The following is a 21,393-nucleotide window of genomic DNA, read 5'->3' on the forward strand; positions in this document are numbered from 1 at the left end:
CAATGGAGTACAACTCAGCTATTAAAAACAATGACTTCATGAAATTCTTAGGCAAATGAATATAACTAGAAAATATCATCATGTGTGAGGTAACCCTACTACAAAAGAACACACATGATATGTATGCACTCACTGATAAGTGGATATTATCCTAGAAGCCCAGAATACCCAAGATACAATTCACAGAATACATGAAGCTCAAGAAGAAGGAAGACCAAAGTGTGGGTGCTTTGATCCTTCTTAGAAAGGGGAGCAAAATACTTATGGGAGCAAATATGGAGACAAATTGCAGAGCAGAGACTGAAGGAAAGGTCATTCCGAGACTGCCCCACCTGGGGATTCATCCCATATACAGTCACCAAACCCAGACACTATTGTGTATGCCAAGAAGTGCATGCTGACAGGAGCCTGATATAGCTGTCTTCTGAGAGGCATTGCCAGAGTCTAACAAATACAGAAGCAGATGCTCACCGCCAACCATTGGGCTGAGCACGGGGTCCCCAATGAAGGAGTTAGAGAAAGGAATGAAGGAGCTGAAGGGGTTTGCAACCCAATAGGAAAAATAACAATATAAACCAATCAGACACCCCAGAGCTCCCAGGAACTAAACCACCAACCAAGGAGTACACATAGAGGGACCTATGGCTCCAGCAGCATTTGTATCAGAGGATGGTCTTGTTGGGCATCAATGGGAGGAAAGGCCCTTGTTCCTGTGAAGGCCCAATGCCCCAGTGTAGGGGAATGTCAGGCCAGGGAGGCAGGAGTGGGTGGATATGGGAACATCCTCATAGAAGCAAGGGGTTAAAGGATGGGAATGGGGTTTCTGAGGGGAAAACTGGAAAAGGGGATAACATTTGAAATGTAAATATAGAAAATATCCAATAAAAAAGGTCTGTTTAGAAAGAACATACTCATGAGAAATTGGAACCTCGGTCTAAATACTGCACGGCAGAGATATGTCTAAGCAGATAGATTATTCATTGAATGTCGGGCACTCCACATAAACAAACCTTATTATTAGCAATAGTCACACAGCCCCAAAGGTTGAAAGTTTGCTTAGGAAAAAAAAAAAAAAAACTCTGTTTAAAGTGTTCCAAAGTAGAAAATTATTTACCCCAAAGAAACTATTCACTGTGACAGCTACAAGAATAGTACTTTAGTTAGGTGCTCATACTCATAAGCATAAGGACAGTTAGATGCAGAAAGAAACAAAATAGCAATCAATCAAACAAACAAATAGCATATTTAAAACAATTAAAGAGAACTAAGAAAAAGTGAAAGTAAAGCTTCAAAAAAAAGCAACTCAAGTACAGTCTTTAAAGTAAAAAATTTAAGGTTAAACAGTATACATAGCTGCAGAGAGAATAAGTGAAAATCACAAAATGTGTAGCATGCCATAGGAAGAAGGAGTACATGAGAGCAGAGAAAGAGTGTAATGTTCACTGTATGTTTCACAAGAGAATCACAAATACCAAGCTTGGGAAGTAGAAATAAATTCACAAAGATTTTTCAAAGTAAAATTGGAGCACCTTTAATCTAAAGAGAAAATTTTAAATTAAAAAACACCAAACCTGCATTTTGTTTATGAAGGAATGGTAAGTTGAAATGGTAAGGGAACTATCAAGGCGGGATGGTAATTTCCTCACTTTTAAAAGTAGTAACTTAGAATTCTAAGCCCAGATAAGCAGTTACAGGAAAAGTAAATGAAAAATTTGTCACTTGTAAACCTTAATTAAAGATTGAGGAGGCTCTGGAAGGCAGGACTGCATTACACACAGAATACAGACTTTTTGTGTATGCCTAAGGCTGAGTGAGCTTCAGAGTACAATGCTATTCAAAATAACTAATATAGAGACATGTACGACATCATCTGATTTCTTTAATTTCTGAAGATTGCAAACAGGATGAGCAAGAACAACTGTAGTGACATATGTCACCCCGTGCAGCACGAAACCCATTGCCTGGCACAATAACTTGAACGCTCATAAGATGTAGTATAAGCAAATGAAGCCAGTGTTGACATCTGTTAACTTGATTGAGATCACTTTTATATATGCCACATACGTAATGATATGCATACAAATATGTGTGGATTATTGTATTTTAAATATGACAATTCTCTAATTTTTAGAGAATTTCCTTTATGAGTCTAGAGAGAAAGATCACTTTAGAGTCTGATGAAGGGAGACTTCTTAGAGTCTACTACTGCTTTTCTCTATACAGCCAAAGACCAGCATTCCCAAACCACAGAAGGAGCTTGTGCCATGTACTCTCTAATAGCTGCTGTCTACATGGGTGCCTTCTAAGTTTCTACATGAGTTTCCAAGACTGAAATGTATGCATTTAATTATTTTTAATCAACTCGACCTGTAACCAATGCTGTATGTACCTGAGAGGCAGCAGCTCCTTCAGGCCAACACTGACCAAGGCAAAGGGTGTGAGACACACATGCAATTTAGAACTCTAGTATTTGTACTTTAAAAAGTGAAAAATGAACCAGGGAAATTAATTTAATAATGTATCATATTTAGGTCTCTGTCTTGATTGGCCTGCTCTTGGGATTCTTGTCCTCCTATTGGACTGCCTTGTCTAGCCTCAATATAGGGGTTTTGCCTTGTCTTACTGTATCTTGTCTTGTCTTGTTTGGCTGTTATCTCTTGGAGGTTTGCTCTTTTTCTGAAGAGTAGACAGAGGGGGAGTGGATTTCTGGGTCTCGGGGAGATGGCAGGTGGGGGGTAACCTGGAGGAGTAGAGGGAGGTGAAACTGCGGTTGGGATATATTACATGAGAGAAGAGTCTACTTTCAATTTTAAAATGTGTCATATCTAAATAAAACAATATATCCTTAATAGAGTTCACCACTTTGAACTGAAAAGCTTGTGTTTTCCATTCATAGCACATTTCATCTTTCCATAGCTACCTTTTTTACTGACAAAGATTACATGTGGCTTATGGCCACCATGTTAGAGTTCACATCTTTCAGTCACAAAGGTAGTTCTCATTGTTGTGCACTTAGGCTTTGTGCTAAGCATGGGCCATCTAGCATCACATTTAATCTTTAAAACAACCTTTTAAAATAGCCCTAGGAGTGAGACAGTGAGTAGGTGGCTGGAATTAAAACTGGTCAGTATGATCTACACATGACTCCATTAACTTGCACACCCAAGATTTGCCTAAGGGCAGAGGCTGTCCTAATTAATCCTCTCCTGACCATTCACCTTTTATATTAACTGAGCGCCTCAATTCTTATTCTGACCAGGCACTTGGGTTTCAGACAAATAGTATGGCACAGAGACCTCACCAGCCACACCCCCTTTCTCTGGGATCTAATATTTTCTCTGACTCCAAATCACTTTAAAATGAGACAAAAATGCACTGCAACAGCAATTTGCAGAATAAAGGGAGGGACAGATAGTGTATAGCTTGGTGTGCCATTGCCGTCTCAGAGACTTGTCAGTCTTCATTCTTCAACTGCTTGACAAACTCCTAAATGTGCCTGTGCTCTCTGGAAGTCTCCATAGCTGGTGAAGTTGTGTACCTTTCATGGCTTCCTAATCAACTAGAAGTCAAGAACAGCACAAAATCAAAAGAAATAAAACCCTGGTGGCTGTAGCTGCTGGGGCTGCCTGCTGAACGTGGCTGGTACAGTATCTCATCTGTGCTGACACCTTTCACTCTCAATTATTTGGCTGCTGTCAAAACAAATCAATCAAATTACAGCACTGTGTCTTCACATTACCATTCCATTGTAAGTTAGTGACATTAGCTTTGAAATATATAGAAGTATAAATTTTACCTCTATTATTTATTTAATATAACTTTCTCCTATGTGAGTTATTTTCCAAACACAGAAAACTTAAATTATATTTTCTCAAATGCTGAGTACATATATACATCCCACTAAGAATCTCAGGTGGAACAGTACTCAGGGGAACTGAAATGCATAAAAAAGATGTGCTAATGGACCCCAGCATGCATGCTAATCTTACTCCAGAGATAAACAGCAAACATACCATGTGGAAGGTTTTTCCTCCAAAATTTTGGCTGATTTCTTAGTAAGCATAATTGATAAATATATTTTGGAAAAAAGAAAATGTTAAACCAAAGGAAAAGGCTAACATTAGAACAATATTTTTTTCAAAATTAAGTTTGCTTACATTACTTACATTTACCATATAAGTCACCTAAGAAAATGTGTTTCTTAAATTATGGATTTTACAGAGCACAGAAACTGCCGGTGAAATTCTCCGAACTGAGTGTCATTTCCGACAACCGACAGAACTACCATCGGTGTGACCTAAGTGCTCTACGGAGAAGAAAGAGTAAAAGGGATTCAAACATTTTCATTTTGAGATTTTAGGACTACAACTACATCTTTAAATAATAGATCTAAATCAATGGAGCTCCTTTTCAGCAAAAGAGAAAACACTGCCAAAGCTTTCATGTACAAGCTCTTAAGATAACTGTTTTATATTTGAAAACTGGGCATGTCCTTAGAAGATTAAAAAGCCAACTGACAGAGGGCTTTTTTTTTTCTTCTTCTTTCTTTCTTTCTTTTTTGCTTGGTTCGTTCTGGCTATGTAAGGGGAAAGCAACAAAAGCTCCACTGTAAATGTGTCTACTCTGCGCTGGAAAGAGAACCCAGTGCTGACATAGTTGCAGGAGTCCCTGATTGCTCAGAGAAGACTGACTGAGCAAACACGCTGGGCTGGGAATTTTCCTGCGCCTATGCTCAGGCCTGGAACTCTGGCGTTCCTTTTCAGATCTCTTCTTGCTCCAAACCAGCGCTCTCTCTGGGTTCAATCATAATTGTTGATGGCTTCTGAATCAGCAACTCCACCACAGATTTCATTCTACATTCTGGATCCAAGGACTCTAGGTAGCACAGGTATCCATCTCCATTTAAGTAGTTAGCTTCGTACTGCTGAACTGGCCAATGAATCTGCTCTTCCTTTCATTTCTTCTCACTCTACATGGAACATTAGGTGTCTTCAAGCCCACATCCCCAAGGCTTCTAAAGCTGCCCTCTCTGCTCTTTGTTGATACCATCAATGCTCTAACCCTGTTTTATTGCAATAGCCTTTTAATTAGACTGGAGCCTACCACAGTACCTGGCAAGATGCTAAGCAAAGGGTTGTGAAATAGATCCATCAATGTTTGGGCACCAGTTTTGGGAGGAAATGGGGTTTACCCTTTCCCTAGAGGCAGCTTTGATACCATAGTTGTGGCCTCTCACTAGGAATGTGCCCCAGGGGAGTGGAACACACAAGAGATGATTTTCTTGAGGGAAACAGTAGCTCTCCCTTCTCCCCATTTCTCTGCACTGAGAAAGGAGCTAGGAACCATCTTCCATTTCTGCATTTTTCAATATCTCTTCATTCTTTATGCCTCACTCTTCTCCCAGATACAGAAATCCTCGCTTGGGAAAAGGTAAGCTGATAATCCCAGCTGTCTTTCATCTTTCCTAATGGTCCGGTCCTTTTCCAGACAGACATCTCACAGCAGCCATATTGGGAAGGAGTTTCTCTCTCTTGCCAGCTCTGATGCCCAGCTTGGAATCTAATCCAGTTTGCACATCCTAGTGTAGACAGACTGTGAGATGCTGTGGAAATTCCTGATGGATTTACAGCCTTATTATGTGCGAACTGGGGATCACATTCCTTTCCTGCCTTTTGCTTTGAAAGTAAATGCTTTGGCTCTGCTTTGACATTTATGTGGCAGCTGGAAACCATTATCCTTTGACAATGCTTTATTCCATTGACAGTATCTCTTAAATACGCAGTATACTAGTCAAACTCCTCACTCATGTGCTTCTAGTTTAATCCATGCCCCAGTGCCTCAGCAATGCCTGTTTCAAGGATAATGTACTGCAGAACAGGCTCTCTGGGTATTTTAAATAAAATGTTTGAAGCCTTGGAGATACAAAGGTATGAAAACTGCCAAAGTAAGACACATTGTAACTACCTTTCACAACTTCTTCATGGTGGATTTGGTATTATTGTATGATGTGTCATGTGGGACTCTTCTGACTCACAGTACAAATATGAATTTATGCACTAGGCATTTTTAATATTGTACTTGGTAACAACAAGCCACATATCACTAAAAACTAAAAGCCAGAAGCATTCTCATTTCTGCTGTAGCTTTCATGTTCATGGTGTCACTGGTAGAGGGCAGCTTTCTGAATGTGTGTATCAACAGGGCAGCATAAAAGGAAATCTTAGGAGCAAGCAATCCCTAGGAATTCCTTGTTTTTAAGATGATACATGAGAGTATTCAGTGCATATGCCCACCATCCAGACACCAACAATGCCAATGTCAGCCAATAAGATCTACCCCCTTATAGACATTGTGACTGACATGAAATCATTACATATATTTGAATTGTGCTGATATATAATAAATGCACATATTTTTATGTTTCTATTGCTTTGATTTTGAGAACTAGTGAACTTTGAGTTAATAGTTGGTTTTTGAAAAACGAGATAGAAAATTAAGGTACCTAACTTTGGTGATGCTGGCAATAACATTTTTGGGTATGATCTTCCACCTTAATCAATATAAAGTATTTTCATTTTAAGATAATAATCATTAATGTAGACATTTTACAGTATTCAGATAATGAGCAGAAGAAATTCAATTATTTATATTCTTTGACTTTGTAGGCTCTATTAATAAGACTGTTGTATATAATTGGCCTGTCATATCTATACATTGTAAATCCTCAGGGTCTGCTTTGGGGTAAACGTGTTTGCACATATATAGCATTTTGGGTCATTGATGCCTAAACAATATAGCACAACAACTCTTTATATACTACTTGCAGGTATTATAAGTCACCTGGAAATGTATTAAAAATTCAGGAGGATGCACCTAGGAATTTGTAAATATTGCATCATCTTATGGACAGCTCTCGAGCATCTGTAAATGCTTCTTAAGGGAGCTTCCTTAGGGATCCCAGAAATAGTGACCCAGAGATACTGAAGGGTGAATATATCATACTGTTTATTTTTTTCCTCTATGTGGTATGTGTGTGTTTGTGTGTTTGTATGTTTGAGCTTCTTTTACATAATTGCATTAAAGTATGCATTTTAAACTTCCATTGTTTTATTGTTATCTTCTCTATCCACAAAATGGAACCAACAACACTTTTAATGGGAGTTTTCCATGAAGCTTTTTCAGACTTTAACCCCATCAGCAATTTTGTACCCAAACATCTTTCTTTAGTATTTCCAAATTAGTGCACTAATAAAGCATACACTTACTTTTTACTTTCATTTGAACAATTAAAGTATATTTTGCATACACTAAAAAACCCTTTCTGTTCAGATCCTGCATATTTATGTGACCACCGTTATGGATAGAAGAGAGCTGCACATCTGCCTCTGGATTCCCTTGTCTCCTTTATTTTTAACTGCCACACCATACCCAGAAACTACCAAATCTACTCTGGTCCCTACAATTTTTCTTTTCTTGAATATTAAATAATCAAGGGGAAAATGAGAAAAAATGGAAGAGATTTTTAACTGGGGAGAGGATACAGAGGGCTGGAAACATGTAAATATATCTATATCTATATTTATATATCTTTGTGAGTGTGTGTGTGTGTGTATGTGTATAATTTAAATCAACTTAGGCCAGCTATAGACTATCTAACAAATACTCCAGGACCAGGAAAAATCCCCCCTTTTTTAAATTTTGAGTTGTTGCTTAGCAGGGTTCAGGAGATTCCCAGGACAATATAGGCCACTGCTGTTGCCTTTGATTGAATCCTGGAAATTTAAGGTAAGTTCCTATTGCTGAAAAAAAAAACTAAACATGCACTTCAAACAAAGGACTCGGGATTGAAGCTGGATCTGAGCAGAAAGCCTCCTCCTCGGGACTAGCTTCCACAGTACCAGAGGGTGTTATACAAGTTGGTAAGGGAGACAAGGCAAATAACAATCCTATCCTGCTGTGACTTAAGACACACTCCACACACGGGAAATCATGGTACTGGAAAGCTAGCCAACTACCAATGCTTATCAAGGCCATACATCTTAGAAGAGAATCTACCACTGCCAATTTCCTAAATGAGCCTAGTTCTTAAATGCATTTTAAATACTGATATTTATACCCATAGGTAGGCGTCACTCTCACCCCTCACCAAAGAAGTTTCTTTTTGTAGCAGATAGAAGTCATTACAGGAATCCACAACTGGTCAAAATGCAGGGAATAATTGACCACAGGGTGCCCATGATACATCTGCAGCACAGTCCCTGTACCTGAGACCCAGAGAATATCACAGAAGAGAGGATAGAAAGGTTCTGAGAGCCAGAAGACAAGAAAGTCTGCTGAAAGACTATATCTTTCAGACACAGAGCTACATATCCAACATCGTCTCAACAATATGGCTACCTAAAGAAGACCTGAACAATGACAACATCAACCTGACATGTCGGTCGTGATGGGACAGTATCACCATCCATAGATGAAGAGCTATAGGAACCTAAGGAAAGCTGAAAGAGCTAGAAAAGTCTTCTTAAGAGATGAACTCCACAATTTTAAAGGCTGATACAAAGAAATCGGCCCTAAAAAGATAGAAATACAAGCAACACTAAACAGACTCAGCGGGATGCATCTATCTATCTATCTATCTATCTATCTATCTATCTATCATCTATCTATCTATCTATTCAGTTATAATTAAAGAACAAGAGGCCATGGATTTGAGATGGATCTGAAATTGTGGGGATGTAAAGGGGTAAGAAGCAAGAAAGAGAGAGAGGGAGGAAATGATGTGATGATATAGTTATATTTTAATTTAAAAATAAAATATGTTTTAAAGGGAGAATGCTAATTTCATAAGTGCTAACTTGCTATTTTAAGTACTTTCTAATTCTTTTGAGTGATTACCATTGAATTTTATATTCATTGTTTGAATTCTATAACTTAAAGTAGTTATTGATGTCCATGTGTTCCATGGAGCCTCCATATGGTTCATGCAGTCTTCTGTGTTCATCTAATGGGACTTTGGAGCCTCAGTGTTGCAGGAATTTTAAGATTACTATCTTAGTCAGGGTCTGTATTACTGCACAATTCTTCATGACCAAAAAGCAAGATAGGGAGAAAAGGGTTTGTTCAGATCACACTTCCACATTGCTGTTCATCACCAAAGGAAGTCAGGACAGGAACTCAAGCAGGTCAGGAACTTTGGAGGTAGAAGTGGATGCAGACACCATGGATGAATGCTGTTTACTGGCTTGCTTTCCCTGGCTTGCTTAGCTTGCTTTTCTTATAGAATCCAAGACTACTAGCCCAGGGATGGCACTACCCATAATGGGCTAGGCCCTCTGCCCTTGATCATTAACTGAGAAAATGTCTTACAGCTGGATCTCATGGAGGCACTTCCTCAAGGGAGGCTCCTTTCTCTGTGATAACTCCAGCTTGTGTCAGCTTGTGTGGTTTTGGCCACACAAAACCAGCCAGTACATCCACACAAGTCAAATGTCTTTGCAGCTATTGGAATGATGGAGCACTCTGTAATGCAGCTTAGAACCATAGGCTCCCCTTCATCTCTTTTAGGCTTGTCTTCTCCATCTGCCATTATTCTGGTAGCATGCTTGATCAAGTGACTTCTATGGTTAAGAGGACTAGAAGTGATGTTCAGGACAACACTGGCAAAGCTCAGTGGGCAATGGGGTTCTGTTATTCTCTGTTTCTTCCCAATCAATGAGAATAGCACTTTTGGGAGATGGGCTGCCTTTTCTGTTTGAACCTGAGAGTTGAGCTGGTAGGCTATATAGCAGAGTTCCTGCTCACCTGGAGACAACACATAATCAGAAATGAACAAAGAAACATACATGGGTTGTTGGGTGACACTAGGCTTTGCTTGTTTGTTAATTTAGCATAGCTTAATGAAAGCTAAATAATATTGACATCCTATCATTTAAGTTGTTCAATATTTCTGTGTCCCAGATTCATGGAATTGTTCTTAGCTCTTAGAACTTCATCTGGGTACACTCTTTCCTAGTTGTATCTCTTCAGTTTTTCTGTGCAATGTAGAGGCCATGACTTATTAACCTATACATTTCACTTCTATCTTTGCCTCACTTCACCTGCTTTATTCTACTGATGGGAAATATGTACATTTTACTGTGCCTTAGAGGATTGTTTATGGTGATCACAATATCCCAAGTTTAGATCATAATCCATTATACCATGTGTTATAATTTGAATGAGAAATGTCCCCTGTAGGATCATGTGGTTGAACACCTGACCCCCAGCTATTTTGGAAGATTATAAAACTTTTAGGAGCCATGTTCTATCAAGAGAACATGGTTTGCTGGAAGACGGGGAGTATGGGTGGAAGACAGGAGGCTTTAGTGTTACACAAATTTCTGGCTACACAAATTCTTCTGTTTCCTGACATTGAGTCTGATATAATTAGCTGCCTTCTGTCCTAGTTGTCCTTGCCTCAAATTGTTCCTGTCACCATGCCTTCCTTCCTGTGGTGGACTCTCTCTCTCTCAAACTCTTAAGTCTGACACATATTTACTCTTGTAGGTTGTTTCTTGTCATGTATTTGGTCACAGCACCTGTCTTACATTTCTATTATTGTGATAAAATACCATGACCAGGGAAACTTATAAAATACCATGTTTAATTGGGCTTACAGTTACAGATGGTAAGACTTCATGGTGGCAAAGCATAAATGATGGTAAGAAGATAAGAGCTCACATCTGAATTTCCAGGTACTAATAGATAGGATAGTGACAAGAGACTCAAGTCTCAAAGCTCACTCCTGGAGTACACTTCCTCCAAAGTAGCCATAACTCCTCCAATGAGGCCATACCCCCTAATCCTTCTCAAGCAGTTCCACTAATTGGGTAGTAAGTATTCAAACATCTGAGCCTATTGGGATCATTTTCATTCAAACCATCAAAGCCACATGGGAAGTTACAATTTCAAAAAGTATTTTATAAATAAACAAGTAAGTTTTGTGTTAGTGAAAAACAAAACCAGATATTTTTATGTTTTTCATCAAACTAGTATTCCTTTTTTTTTTTTTTTTTTACCTATATGACTCAAACTATATAACCTAATATAGTGTTTGTTCTGGCTTCTAGAGCCATGCCTTAGTCTGGATTTCTCTTTTTCTAAGGTTTTTGGTCTGTCATAATTCTTATATTATTATTATTAGAAACATTAAACTCTTGGAATTACAAATGCAAACACATATCTTTGAAAATGTAACACAATGATACTGATGTTAATATGCCCACCTATAACATATCAGATCTATGATTCCCATTCATGTTTTGTTTTGTTTTGTTGTTGTTTTGAGACAGGGTTTCTCTGTATAGCCCTGGCTATCGTGGAACTCACTCTGTAGATCAGGCTGGCCTTGAACTCAGAAATTCACCTGCCTCTGCCTTCCAAGTGCTGGGATTAAAGGCATGCGCCACCATGCCAGGTTATGATTCCAATTCTTATGTTCAAGAGAAAAAGCACACAAAATCCTTCACTACTGCCCTCATCTTTTCTCTTTATTCTGATTCTTTTGACAATTTGACTTGAGCAAGAGAGATCTTCATAGACATGATATATCCTATTCTTCTCATGTCTCCTCTAAACTAAGGGATTTTTGCTTCTCTCTACTTGACTAACCCCTAGTGATTCTTTAATATTTATTGACCTATTTATCAGCTTCCATCTATCCACCTACCCACCCATCCAACCTTGAACACCTCTGATGGGTGATTCAGTAATGTCCTCCATTCTTGGGTAATGCCATTGAACTAAATATTGTTGATATTCACAGAGATTTCATTCTGGGGACAGAGTCAGATGCAAACAAGGCATGTTTATATTTTCCAAAGCCAAGGATCACAAATGCTGATGCTGTTGCTCCTAGGGAGTTGGCCTGTTTGAAAATGAAGAAATGAAGAAATGAAAATACTTTAGAGAGCTTTAGAGAGCTTTACAGAGAGCAAGTTTTTAATGGATAAAGGAATAAAGAAAGCAGAAATGGGGATGGTCAAACTGAGAGTGGTTGAAAAGGACAGAGGTTTTCAGGCAAAGACCACAGTGTGTTCAGAGTCTTGGGAGATGAGTATATTTTTAAAAGCCCAGGATTTCCTCACCCTGACGTTGGCTAAATTGTAAGAGAAGGGTGTGGCAGAAAAAAGTTAAATATATTAGACTTGAGATTTTTGTCTTGGAAAAACTGGCACATGGAGCTGGCTGGAAACAAATGGATCAGAGAGAATGTTTTAACCCTTGGAATTGTGAGGCAATCCTTCAGCTGCAAAGCTTCTGTGAGGAATACACAAATAGCTTTTACATTCTCTTTAAAGAAAGTCTTCATCATATGTTGTCAAGACAGATGACTGACACGGTGGAACTGTAGAGCTTGGACCATGAGTTGAGGAGAACAGTGGCCAAGCATGCATCCCTGGAAGGCCTTGTGGTGGTTGGTATAGTCAACTTGGGTGAATTAGCATCACCTAGAAGACATTCCATTAGAATGGGCATTCCATCAGTACACTTCTAGAGATCATTAGCTATTAGGGAAGATCTGCCCTCCATTAAATTGTACCTTACAAGGGGATTCAAGGTGAAAAGCAGTGATAATTGCTGCCATTGTGACTTCTTTCTGAAGGGAGTATATAGCTTCTGCTGACATCAGACTCCAGCTTCTTTGGTTTACTAATTTGGAATCAACACTAATAGCTCTCCAGAGAATTTACAGGCTTTCAGCACTGAACTGAGACCCCTGAGAAGCTACTAGGATATCTTCCTCTCCAAAGAGTAGGAGGCCTTGTGTTGATCTTTGTAAATCTATCATATAAAACAGTCTAATGAATCCTCTGTTTATATCTTTCATTTGTGTGTGTGTGTGTGTGTGTGTGTGTGTGTGTGTGTGTGTGTGTCTGTGTGTATTGGTTCTGTTATTCCAAAGAACCTTGACTAATATAACCCCAACCAAAGATCTTCTCTTGAGTCCAATGGAATGGATTTCGATGGTATCTACATAACTGGGATGTTGGAATGACTGTGGCAAAACAGATGTGGTATAGTGTAATGTTGAAAATCTTCTTTAAAATTACACAAAAGAGGACACACACACATATAGTAGATGAATATCAGAGACATCATGCTGAGCTTAGAAGAATACACAATATGAATCTATAGTTCTGGAACAGAAAACACTAATGTATACCTAAGCTAGAGCTACCAGATTAGACAGAAAGGATTGACTGAAATGGGTAACAAGGGAATTTTAGTGGAATAATGGAATGCTTTATTTGTTAACTACAGTAGATGCACACTTCAAGGCTGTATACTATCATCAGAGCTCATTGAAGGGAGCTATGTATTTTACTGCATGCAGTATAGCCTAGTTAAGACAGTGCTATCACAAACAAAAAGGTAATGCAATACAACTCACAAAAAGCATCCATGAATTCTTTGTCATGTACAGATACTAATTTGGGGAATATTATAGGTGGAATATAGCTTGTTCACCAAAGATTCTTGGGTGGAAGTTTGATTTCTACCTGGTGGTTTTGGAGTGGTGTGAACGTTAATAGATGAAAAGGTAATGCTAGCAGACAATCAGGTGACGGAGAGCATCATCATCAGAAGCACCTCAACTTCTCCTTCCCCTGAGACCAAACCTACAAACCCACCAAATTTCAGTCTTTGAATCTCCCCAACTGTGAGCAAAGAAAACTTGTTCATCAGGCAACCAGCATCAGTGATTCTCTTACAGCAACACAAACTCGACTAACTCAGGGAGTCAGAGAAAAGCAGGGCAGGGTTCCTGTCAGAGCCAAGGACAGGAAAACCATCTTTGACCTGATTTTTTTTTTCTTTAAACTTGTCTTGAATCTAATTGCTTTTTCATGTTCATGTTAAGCTGCAATCTCTAATGTCTTTTTGGTCATTAATTTAAATGTTTTGCCTGACTTAACTGGAGTGTTCACACTTCGATATAAATCTCCTTCATGGCACATTTATATTCTCCATTTGTGTTGCCCACAGTGATTAGTGGGTCACTGTGGTCTGTGCTGTAAGAACAAGTCACTAGCCCAACTCATCTGTCCTAATAGTCCCTCTCTGCTGTTCCATTAACACCTTTACTGCAGTTGTCACTGACATCCACCCTGTATACCCTTATGTTTCCATTTTCTGCCTGAGTTTAGGCAAAATAAGACTCAACACATTTGTATGAGTTCCAGGAAGGAGATTTCACATTGCCATTTCAACTAATTGATTCTTTCTTGAGTAACTCAGTGCTATTTTTAGCACAGTATCTGCTTCACAAAGGAATCAGTGAAAGGGAAGATGATGACTTTTAAAGGAGTTTTTAAAATCACATGACACAGAACACACTTAAGTCATTTTCTTTCTTCCAGATTTATTGTCACTACTCGTCTCCTTTCTACAGTTGTGGGTTTGATTACATCCACATGGAATGTAAGTCCTATGACCATCCCACAAGAGATCTAGCAAGTTCTCTTAGCATGCTTGCTCAGATTCCATACACTCTGTGGTGGTTTGAAGATGCTTTGTCCATGAGAAGTGGCAGTATCAGGAGATATGGCACTATTGTAGGAGGTTTGGCCTTGTTAGAGGAAGTGTGTCACGCTGTAGGTGGGCTTTGAGGACTCCAGTGCTCAAGCTCTACCCACTGTAGAAGAGTCAGTCTTCTCCTGGCTGCCTTCAGATCAATGTATCAAGATGTAGAAACCTTGGCTCCTTCTCCAGCTCTGCCGTCTGTAGCACTCTAGGCTCTGGTTGTCTTCATTCCACTGTTACTGCTGTTCTTTGTGGTCATTATACTGCCATATCCAATTCACTTGTCTTCTGCTGCAACTAGGCTTTACCAATAGCCTCTCATAGGCTTTCTTCATGGTCCCAAGCTTCAACTTCTTTGCATGACCCCTTCATTCCTGGCCATCGTGTTGGTCTTTTAAATTATCATTAGCTTTCTCTTTTCTAATTCCATTGCTGCCTAAGCTTGGCTGTCTTGGAACATGCTCTGTAAACTGACTTTAAACTGAGAGATCTGCTAAGTTTGGGGACTATAGGCATGTACCACTCCACCTGGACCTAAGCTTTTCTCTACTTGTAACTTGCTCTGCCCTGGGCTGGCTCTGAGCTCAGAGATCTACTTGTTTCTCTCTCCTAGAATTAAAGGCATGCCTGGGCTTAAATGTTTCATGTCCACTATGCCTCAAGATCCAGTTTAAAGTGTGAGTCATTTCTTGTAAAGATCCAGATCAAAAGCATGTATCTTCCAGCCTAAAGATTTGGATCACAGGTGTCCCCTCCATTTCTAGATCATAGTTTATTTCAGAGGAAAAAACTAAATGAAAACAATGATCAGGTAATAACACCTAACATGCTACAATGGTACATGGGAAGTGGCATTAATTATTGGAGGAGGTGTGGATTTGGGGGCTTGGTAAAGCAATGGAAAGCTTTAAGTAGGGCTTAATGAGCCACGCTGTAGAAACACAGAAGACAGTTTTCCTGAGGGTGTTTTGAACTGTGTGGCCAGCTTACAGTTTCAGAAGTTCAATCCATTATTATCATGGCAGGAAACATGGCAGCATCTAGGAAGACTCAGTGTTGGAGAAATAGTGAAGAGATCTTGATCAGAAGGCAGCCAAGGGAAGATTGGCTCTTCTATAATGAGCGGAGTTTGAGCACTGGGAGCCCTCAAAGCCCACCTACACAGTGACATGCTTCTTCTAACAAGGTCACACCTCCTAATAATGCCACTTTCCATGGGCCAAGCATAGTCAAACCACCATACATTCTAATACACATTGAGTAAAAATGAACACATCAGCATGGAGCCAGTTAATCTCCCACTTGGCTAGTGAGCCTACAAGGTAATCCAGAATAAAAGCATCCCTTCCTAACAGGCAATTTCCTTCCTGGATAATCTAAAATTTTAATAAATGCAAAAGAAAGGCTATAAGCACAAATGGAGGTTGACAGTGGCACAAAGTTCCCTATAGCTACGTGAGTTGGAAACCGGACAACAAATGAACCTAAGTTGCAATAGAGAAATGGCCTGAAGGGAGCAGGAAAAGATGAAAACGGGGTTCTTAGTCATTCTGGGCAAGAAGGATAGACACTTGCTGCTGTATATATAATATCTATTCAGCTAGCCTCCTCATGGTGACTTGAATTCCCTGAGACGCAGACCTCAGTTTGGGCTGAAATGAGATTAGCCATAGGTCTAGTCCTGGGAACTTACATAATGTACCTCATTCCCATGACCTTTACAATCAATACAGTACCAGTGATATGACGGGTGTGAATCTCTTTCTGGAGACGAAAGATCTACTGAAAGAGGGGGGGGGGGACCTGTAGGCCTTGCAGATGCATTTCCTGCTGGCTCAAGTTATCTTTATGTGCAATGTAAAGATTTTTCTGGACAAAAATCTTAGGGCAGACAGTTCAATAACAGTCTAATTAAACAAGAACATTGTTTCCCTTGGCCTTTGGAACCCAAATGTAGTGACAGAAACAAATATACCTTGGGTTGATATTCTCACCTGGGGATCTGGCATGAGGAAAAATGCAGTAGAGTTCATGAGGGCACATAGGCTGCTTAAAATTTGGAAGAGGAGCCTCTGGCTGTGTTAGGGTTTGCTATGGCTCGAATGCTTGCGTTCCTCCCACATTTGTACTAAAACCTAATTCCCTAAGGATTGGTATAAATAAGGGCCTCTGGGAATTGGTTAGAGCAGACCACTGGTGTCCTTATAAATGAAAACCCAAAGTGCCAGTGAGGGCTCAGGAGACAAGCAACAGTGAGTGAGGGGTGAGCCTCTGTTACAACTAAATTTGGTGCCTCGACCTTAGACTTCTAGAATCATGAGAAAAAAAAAGTCTACTGTTTGTTAATCACCAAGTCTATGGTATTTTTGTTTTAGCAACCCAAATTGACCAAAACTGGAGTGAAGTGAGGAGTTGCCAACTGTCTTTTTTTTTTTTTAAAAAAAGTGTCTTAAATTTGAATGTATACAAGAAGTTGTCTATGGAAAATTGTAAAACTGCAGATTCCATTCAGAGTCCTGCTGAAGTCAGACGTTCTGAGTTTTCAAATTTCCAGGTATTTCCTTCTGAAGGGGAGATTGTCTAGTGAGCCACTGTCTGAATCTAGGAGGGCCATTTCCAATGCTGCATCTCCCCACCAGAACTCATCACAATGCCTGTGTGCATTATGAACTCCTCTGAGAACTAGGCTATGCTACTTGATGGGAGATGTAAAAGAATAAACTCTCAATCACATTAATATAAAGGGAAATATTTGGAAATTTATACCTGAGTTCCAAGCCATTAAGAAACTGATGTTGATAACTTGTTTTTATCTTCTTAACAAATCTATAGCTTTTTAATTAAATGAAGAGCAGAGGGGGATTGGACAGAAAGCTAGAAAATTATTAGAGAAAGTTCTTGTTGGTTAAGTTAGTTTATCAACTGAAAACTTAATACTTTACAAGGAGAGAGAAGGAACTACCTAGATCTATGTGAGGCATATAAGATTAGGAACTTCATTTGAACTAGGTGTGTTACACTTAAAGGCCTTGCTCTCGTTATCACTCCTCAAATCACTGGGAAAGTGGGATGTCTCTTACAGACGAACAGGCTTATAAGTCATTTAAAAACACTAAAAACCTTGGGCTGAAGTCAGCATGTTTATCAAGTGAAGAGTGGGTTCTGCAAGGGGAACAGCTTTTTAGCCTTTATACTAGCTTTTGACCATAGAAATGTGTATACAGATTTATTCTAATGTGTTCATTGTCAAGGCCACCGCTTTTGAGAAAAGTTATAAGCTGAGGACATTAAAGCTGTCATCTTCACCTCAAAGTTGACCGAACTTTTAAAGACAATTTTGTTTGCTTCCAGCCATCTGTTCACTCTCCCACACGACAGTAGCTTCTGCAATGCAGTAGAACTCAGGAAGCTTGCCCACCATGAGTATTGCCTAGGAGCACCACAGACTGTAGAGCAGTGGTTCTCCACATTCCCTAATTCTATGACCCTTTAATACAGTCCCTCAGGTTGTGCTGATCCCCATCTATAAAATAACTTTCATTACTAATTTATAACTAATTTTGCTACTGCTAATGAATTATAATATAAATATTTTTGAAGATAGAGGTTTGCCAAAAGGGTTGTGATCCATGCGTTGAGAACCATTGATGTAGAATGTCACCTAATCATGCTAAGGTCAGCTTTGGGCTGGGTGCTGGTGAACTGATTTCAAGGTGATGTTTGACATTGCTATTCAAGTAGTGTTCATTAACTGTCATTGATTGAAGTCACTATAAACATAAGAAACTTTCTTCTTATTATCCTTACCATCCTTGGATTCCTCACAGGATACTAAACCATTCCTGTTTTCCTGGAAATTTCCTTATTTAACACTGAAGGTATGCTATGTCTTGGGAAATATGTTAGTTTCCAAAAATCCAGGAGGGTTCCATCTTTGGTTAGTGAGTTCTATGTGTTGAGAAATCGTGTACGGATATGCAAGAATCAAAAAAGTCTAAATAAACCCAAAGTAGAACTTCCTTGTCTAGTGTTGATTTGGATCTTAAATAAGAGGAAGTTTCAGATGGGTAGCTAAACTCACCGCTATAGCTTGATATTAAGGCAAATGAGGGAACCTTTTCCCAACTCAGCTGACATATAGCTGGGAGGTTTCACATAAGTGAATTCATCATGTCCCTTTCAGGACCACTGACATCTTAAAGATGACTTCAAAGGGAGAAGTGTTTGGTCCCAATTTATTTGTCTGACATGACCTTGTCTAAGAATGCAAATATACTTAAGGTGATACTGGTTGGAACATTTGCCAAAGGGACCAAAGGATAAAGGAAGCTCATGCCTTCCACTGTCCCCACTGACTCATCCAGGTCACAACACGCTGGATTGACATGGAAACAACAGAGCCAAGAAGTCCAGGTCTAAATCCTAAGCTCATACTTAAACCTGACATCCGAACAAAATGGAGAAAGCCTTGCTGCACCACAGGCCAGCACTGACTTTAAACCCCTAGGCTAACAGGCACTAAAATCCCAGCCCTGACCTACAATGAAAGTATAAAAAGACTCCTCTCCTTCAGTCTGACTTTGGAGCCCATCTTAACCAAGCAGAATTAATTCACAGCCCAGGAGCTCCACAAGCTGATGTTTATTTATAATATTCAATATTCCCATAAGCACACATGTTCCAAATGGAAGGGCGCATTTTGATAATGCTTGTTTCTTCATTAAGATTTCATCATCCACCTACATTAAGAAGCCAGGCCCCACACTTTGTTACTTTTGCTTTTACCTTGTGTATTCCTGCTTTATTTGCTTAATCTCAAGTTCTTGGCTTCCCAGGCACTCAAATTTGAAACAAGTTCATGCATTAGTGTATCCTGAGCATGCATGATTTATGAATGGCAAGGTACTTGGCACAATTTAATGGTATAAGAGAGACTTTGTTTTAAACATTAAAATGAAAGTTAAGACGTAGCAACAATGGTGGGATATCAGAACACCTAGAGTGCATGGAGGGCCAAGGGTTGTTAGTTCTTGGTTGTCCTTTAGTGTGGGTATTGACATTCTAACCAGTCTGATAAGTCAAATAAACACTGACCACTTAACCAATTTAAAAGTAATTTGAATTGTTATTCTGAGGACTTATTCAGACAAACCTTCATCCTGTAAAACAAAGTAACTGCTTACATTTACATAAATGAAGAAGTCAAACTATTTTCAGTGACCTCAGAGTAGATAGCTGGGTTGTTTTGTTGCTGGTTGTTTTGTTGTTGTTGTTGTTGTTTGGTTAGTTTGGCTTGGTAGGAGACATAATATTCTTATTCAGAACAGTTTTCACTATAATTATTTTTTTTTGGTGAATAATTTGGAAATCAACCAGTGTTGATGGTATCAAACTTTTAAAGAAAAGTTAAACTTTTCAAAATATAGAGAATATCTTCTCCAATAAAATTACAGTATACCTTCTAATAAAAACTCAAACAATATACTTTTTAACACTTATATCTAAAGCCTATTTAGTAGCAAAATAATCATTAAGTTCATCCTCAAATGATACTTTGTATTTGTAGTGTCCCAACCACTCACACAGATGTAAATAGCCTCCAAACTTGCCTTGCTTGTGGGAAAATTGAAGATCTTGTCAGATTATAACTGAGTCTTCAAATAACAACACAGTGATTTCACATTTAAATGATGGCGTGCCCCACAATGATCTTGCTTCTATAAGTGCTTCTAGAGGGCCTGAAAGGCTTTGGTGTTCATGAGAGATAATACAGGTTGATAAAACCCATGGCTTGAGCCAGCGCATAAACAACTGGAAATGCAGCTTTCTGCAGAAGCCTTTCGCCTCCTTCATGGCAGAAGGAACTCTAAACCACATTCCCCACTCGGCGCGCATCTTTTTTTTTTTTTTTCTTTTTTGGTCCATTTTAGAAAACTCATCCCATGAATCACCCAGCATCTGGGCATGACAGTTACCTTGTAGATTTTGCAATGGCAGAGTCATAATGCCTCCAGCTGCAGCTGCTGCTACCAGCCCTTGGATGTTTGTGAGATTCGCGGTGGGCAGTGTGAGGACCAGGCCTTGCTGACCACCTAGCTGTCCCGCCATGTTGAAGGGGATGAGGATTGGCTGATTGAGGGCTGGGGGGCCTCCCGGCATCACCCCGGCCACAGCAGAGGCTAACTGCTGTGCCGTCAGAAGAGGCTGCAAGACAAGAGAAAGCTGGCTCACTTTCTATCAGAACAAGACATGGCCTTTCAGAGCACAATCCCTCCGTCATATCAGGTCAGTAAGTTCCTAAAAAGTGGCAAAGAAGCATACTCCATCCGAGAAAGGAAGTGTATGAGGAAGAAATTACATTTTGACATTATGTTTCACTAAGTTCTTTGAAAAAAATTTCAATTTCTTTTAGAATCTCTGCGGAGCTTTAATACCTTTTGAAGAAATACTGTACCTTTACATAGTGCAAATTGAGGTGAAATTTCATTTGATCTTGTTTTGCGTATATTTAAAGTGCTCAGTTAATTTATTCTATATTGTCCCAGAAAGAAGTCATTGATATTGGTAGGGTTTTTATTACATTTGGGTTCAAAAGGTTTTTAAGTATTACATTAACAAATACAGTGTAAAAGATTTTCTTGATGCTAGGCCTTTAGTGATGCCTTCCTACACCTCTGTGGCTGGAGGGCATGGATACTAGCAGAATCCTTTGGAAAGCAACGGGAAATACATGCATATCAGGAATGGTAAATATATGTGTCCCCATTTGACTCAGAATATATTCTAAGAAGTAACTTCATGATAGAATTCAAAGGCAAAAGAGAGCAA

The 21,393-nt window shown here is 39.2% G+C and overlaps 1 protein-coding gene across 1 annotated transcript in view; it reads right to left on the bottom strand.

The window, feature by feature from the left end:
• The window catches only part of Pou6f2 (POU domain, class 6, transcription factor 2), a gene marked incomplete at its 5' end in the record, with an annotated part of 257,085 nt that overhangs the window by 232,926 nt on the left and 2,766 nt on the right, over positions 1 to 21,393 (bottom strand). Inside the window, 1 exon segment of the mRNA NM_175006.2 lies at positions 20,541 to 20,769. Within this exon segment, the coding sequence (NP_778171.2) occupies positions 20,541 to 20,769 (229 nt within the window).

Source organism: Mus musculus, chromosome 13, assembly GCF_000001635.26.
Source record: "Mus musculus strain C57BL/6J chromosome 13, GRCm38.p6 C57BL/6J".
NCBI classification, from domain to species: domain Eukaryota; kingdom Metazoa; phylum Chordata; class Mammalia; order Rodentia; family Muridae; genus Mus; species Mus musculus.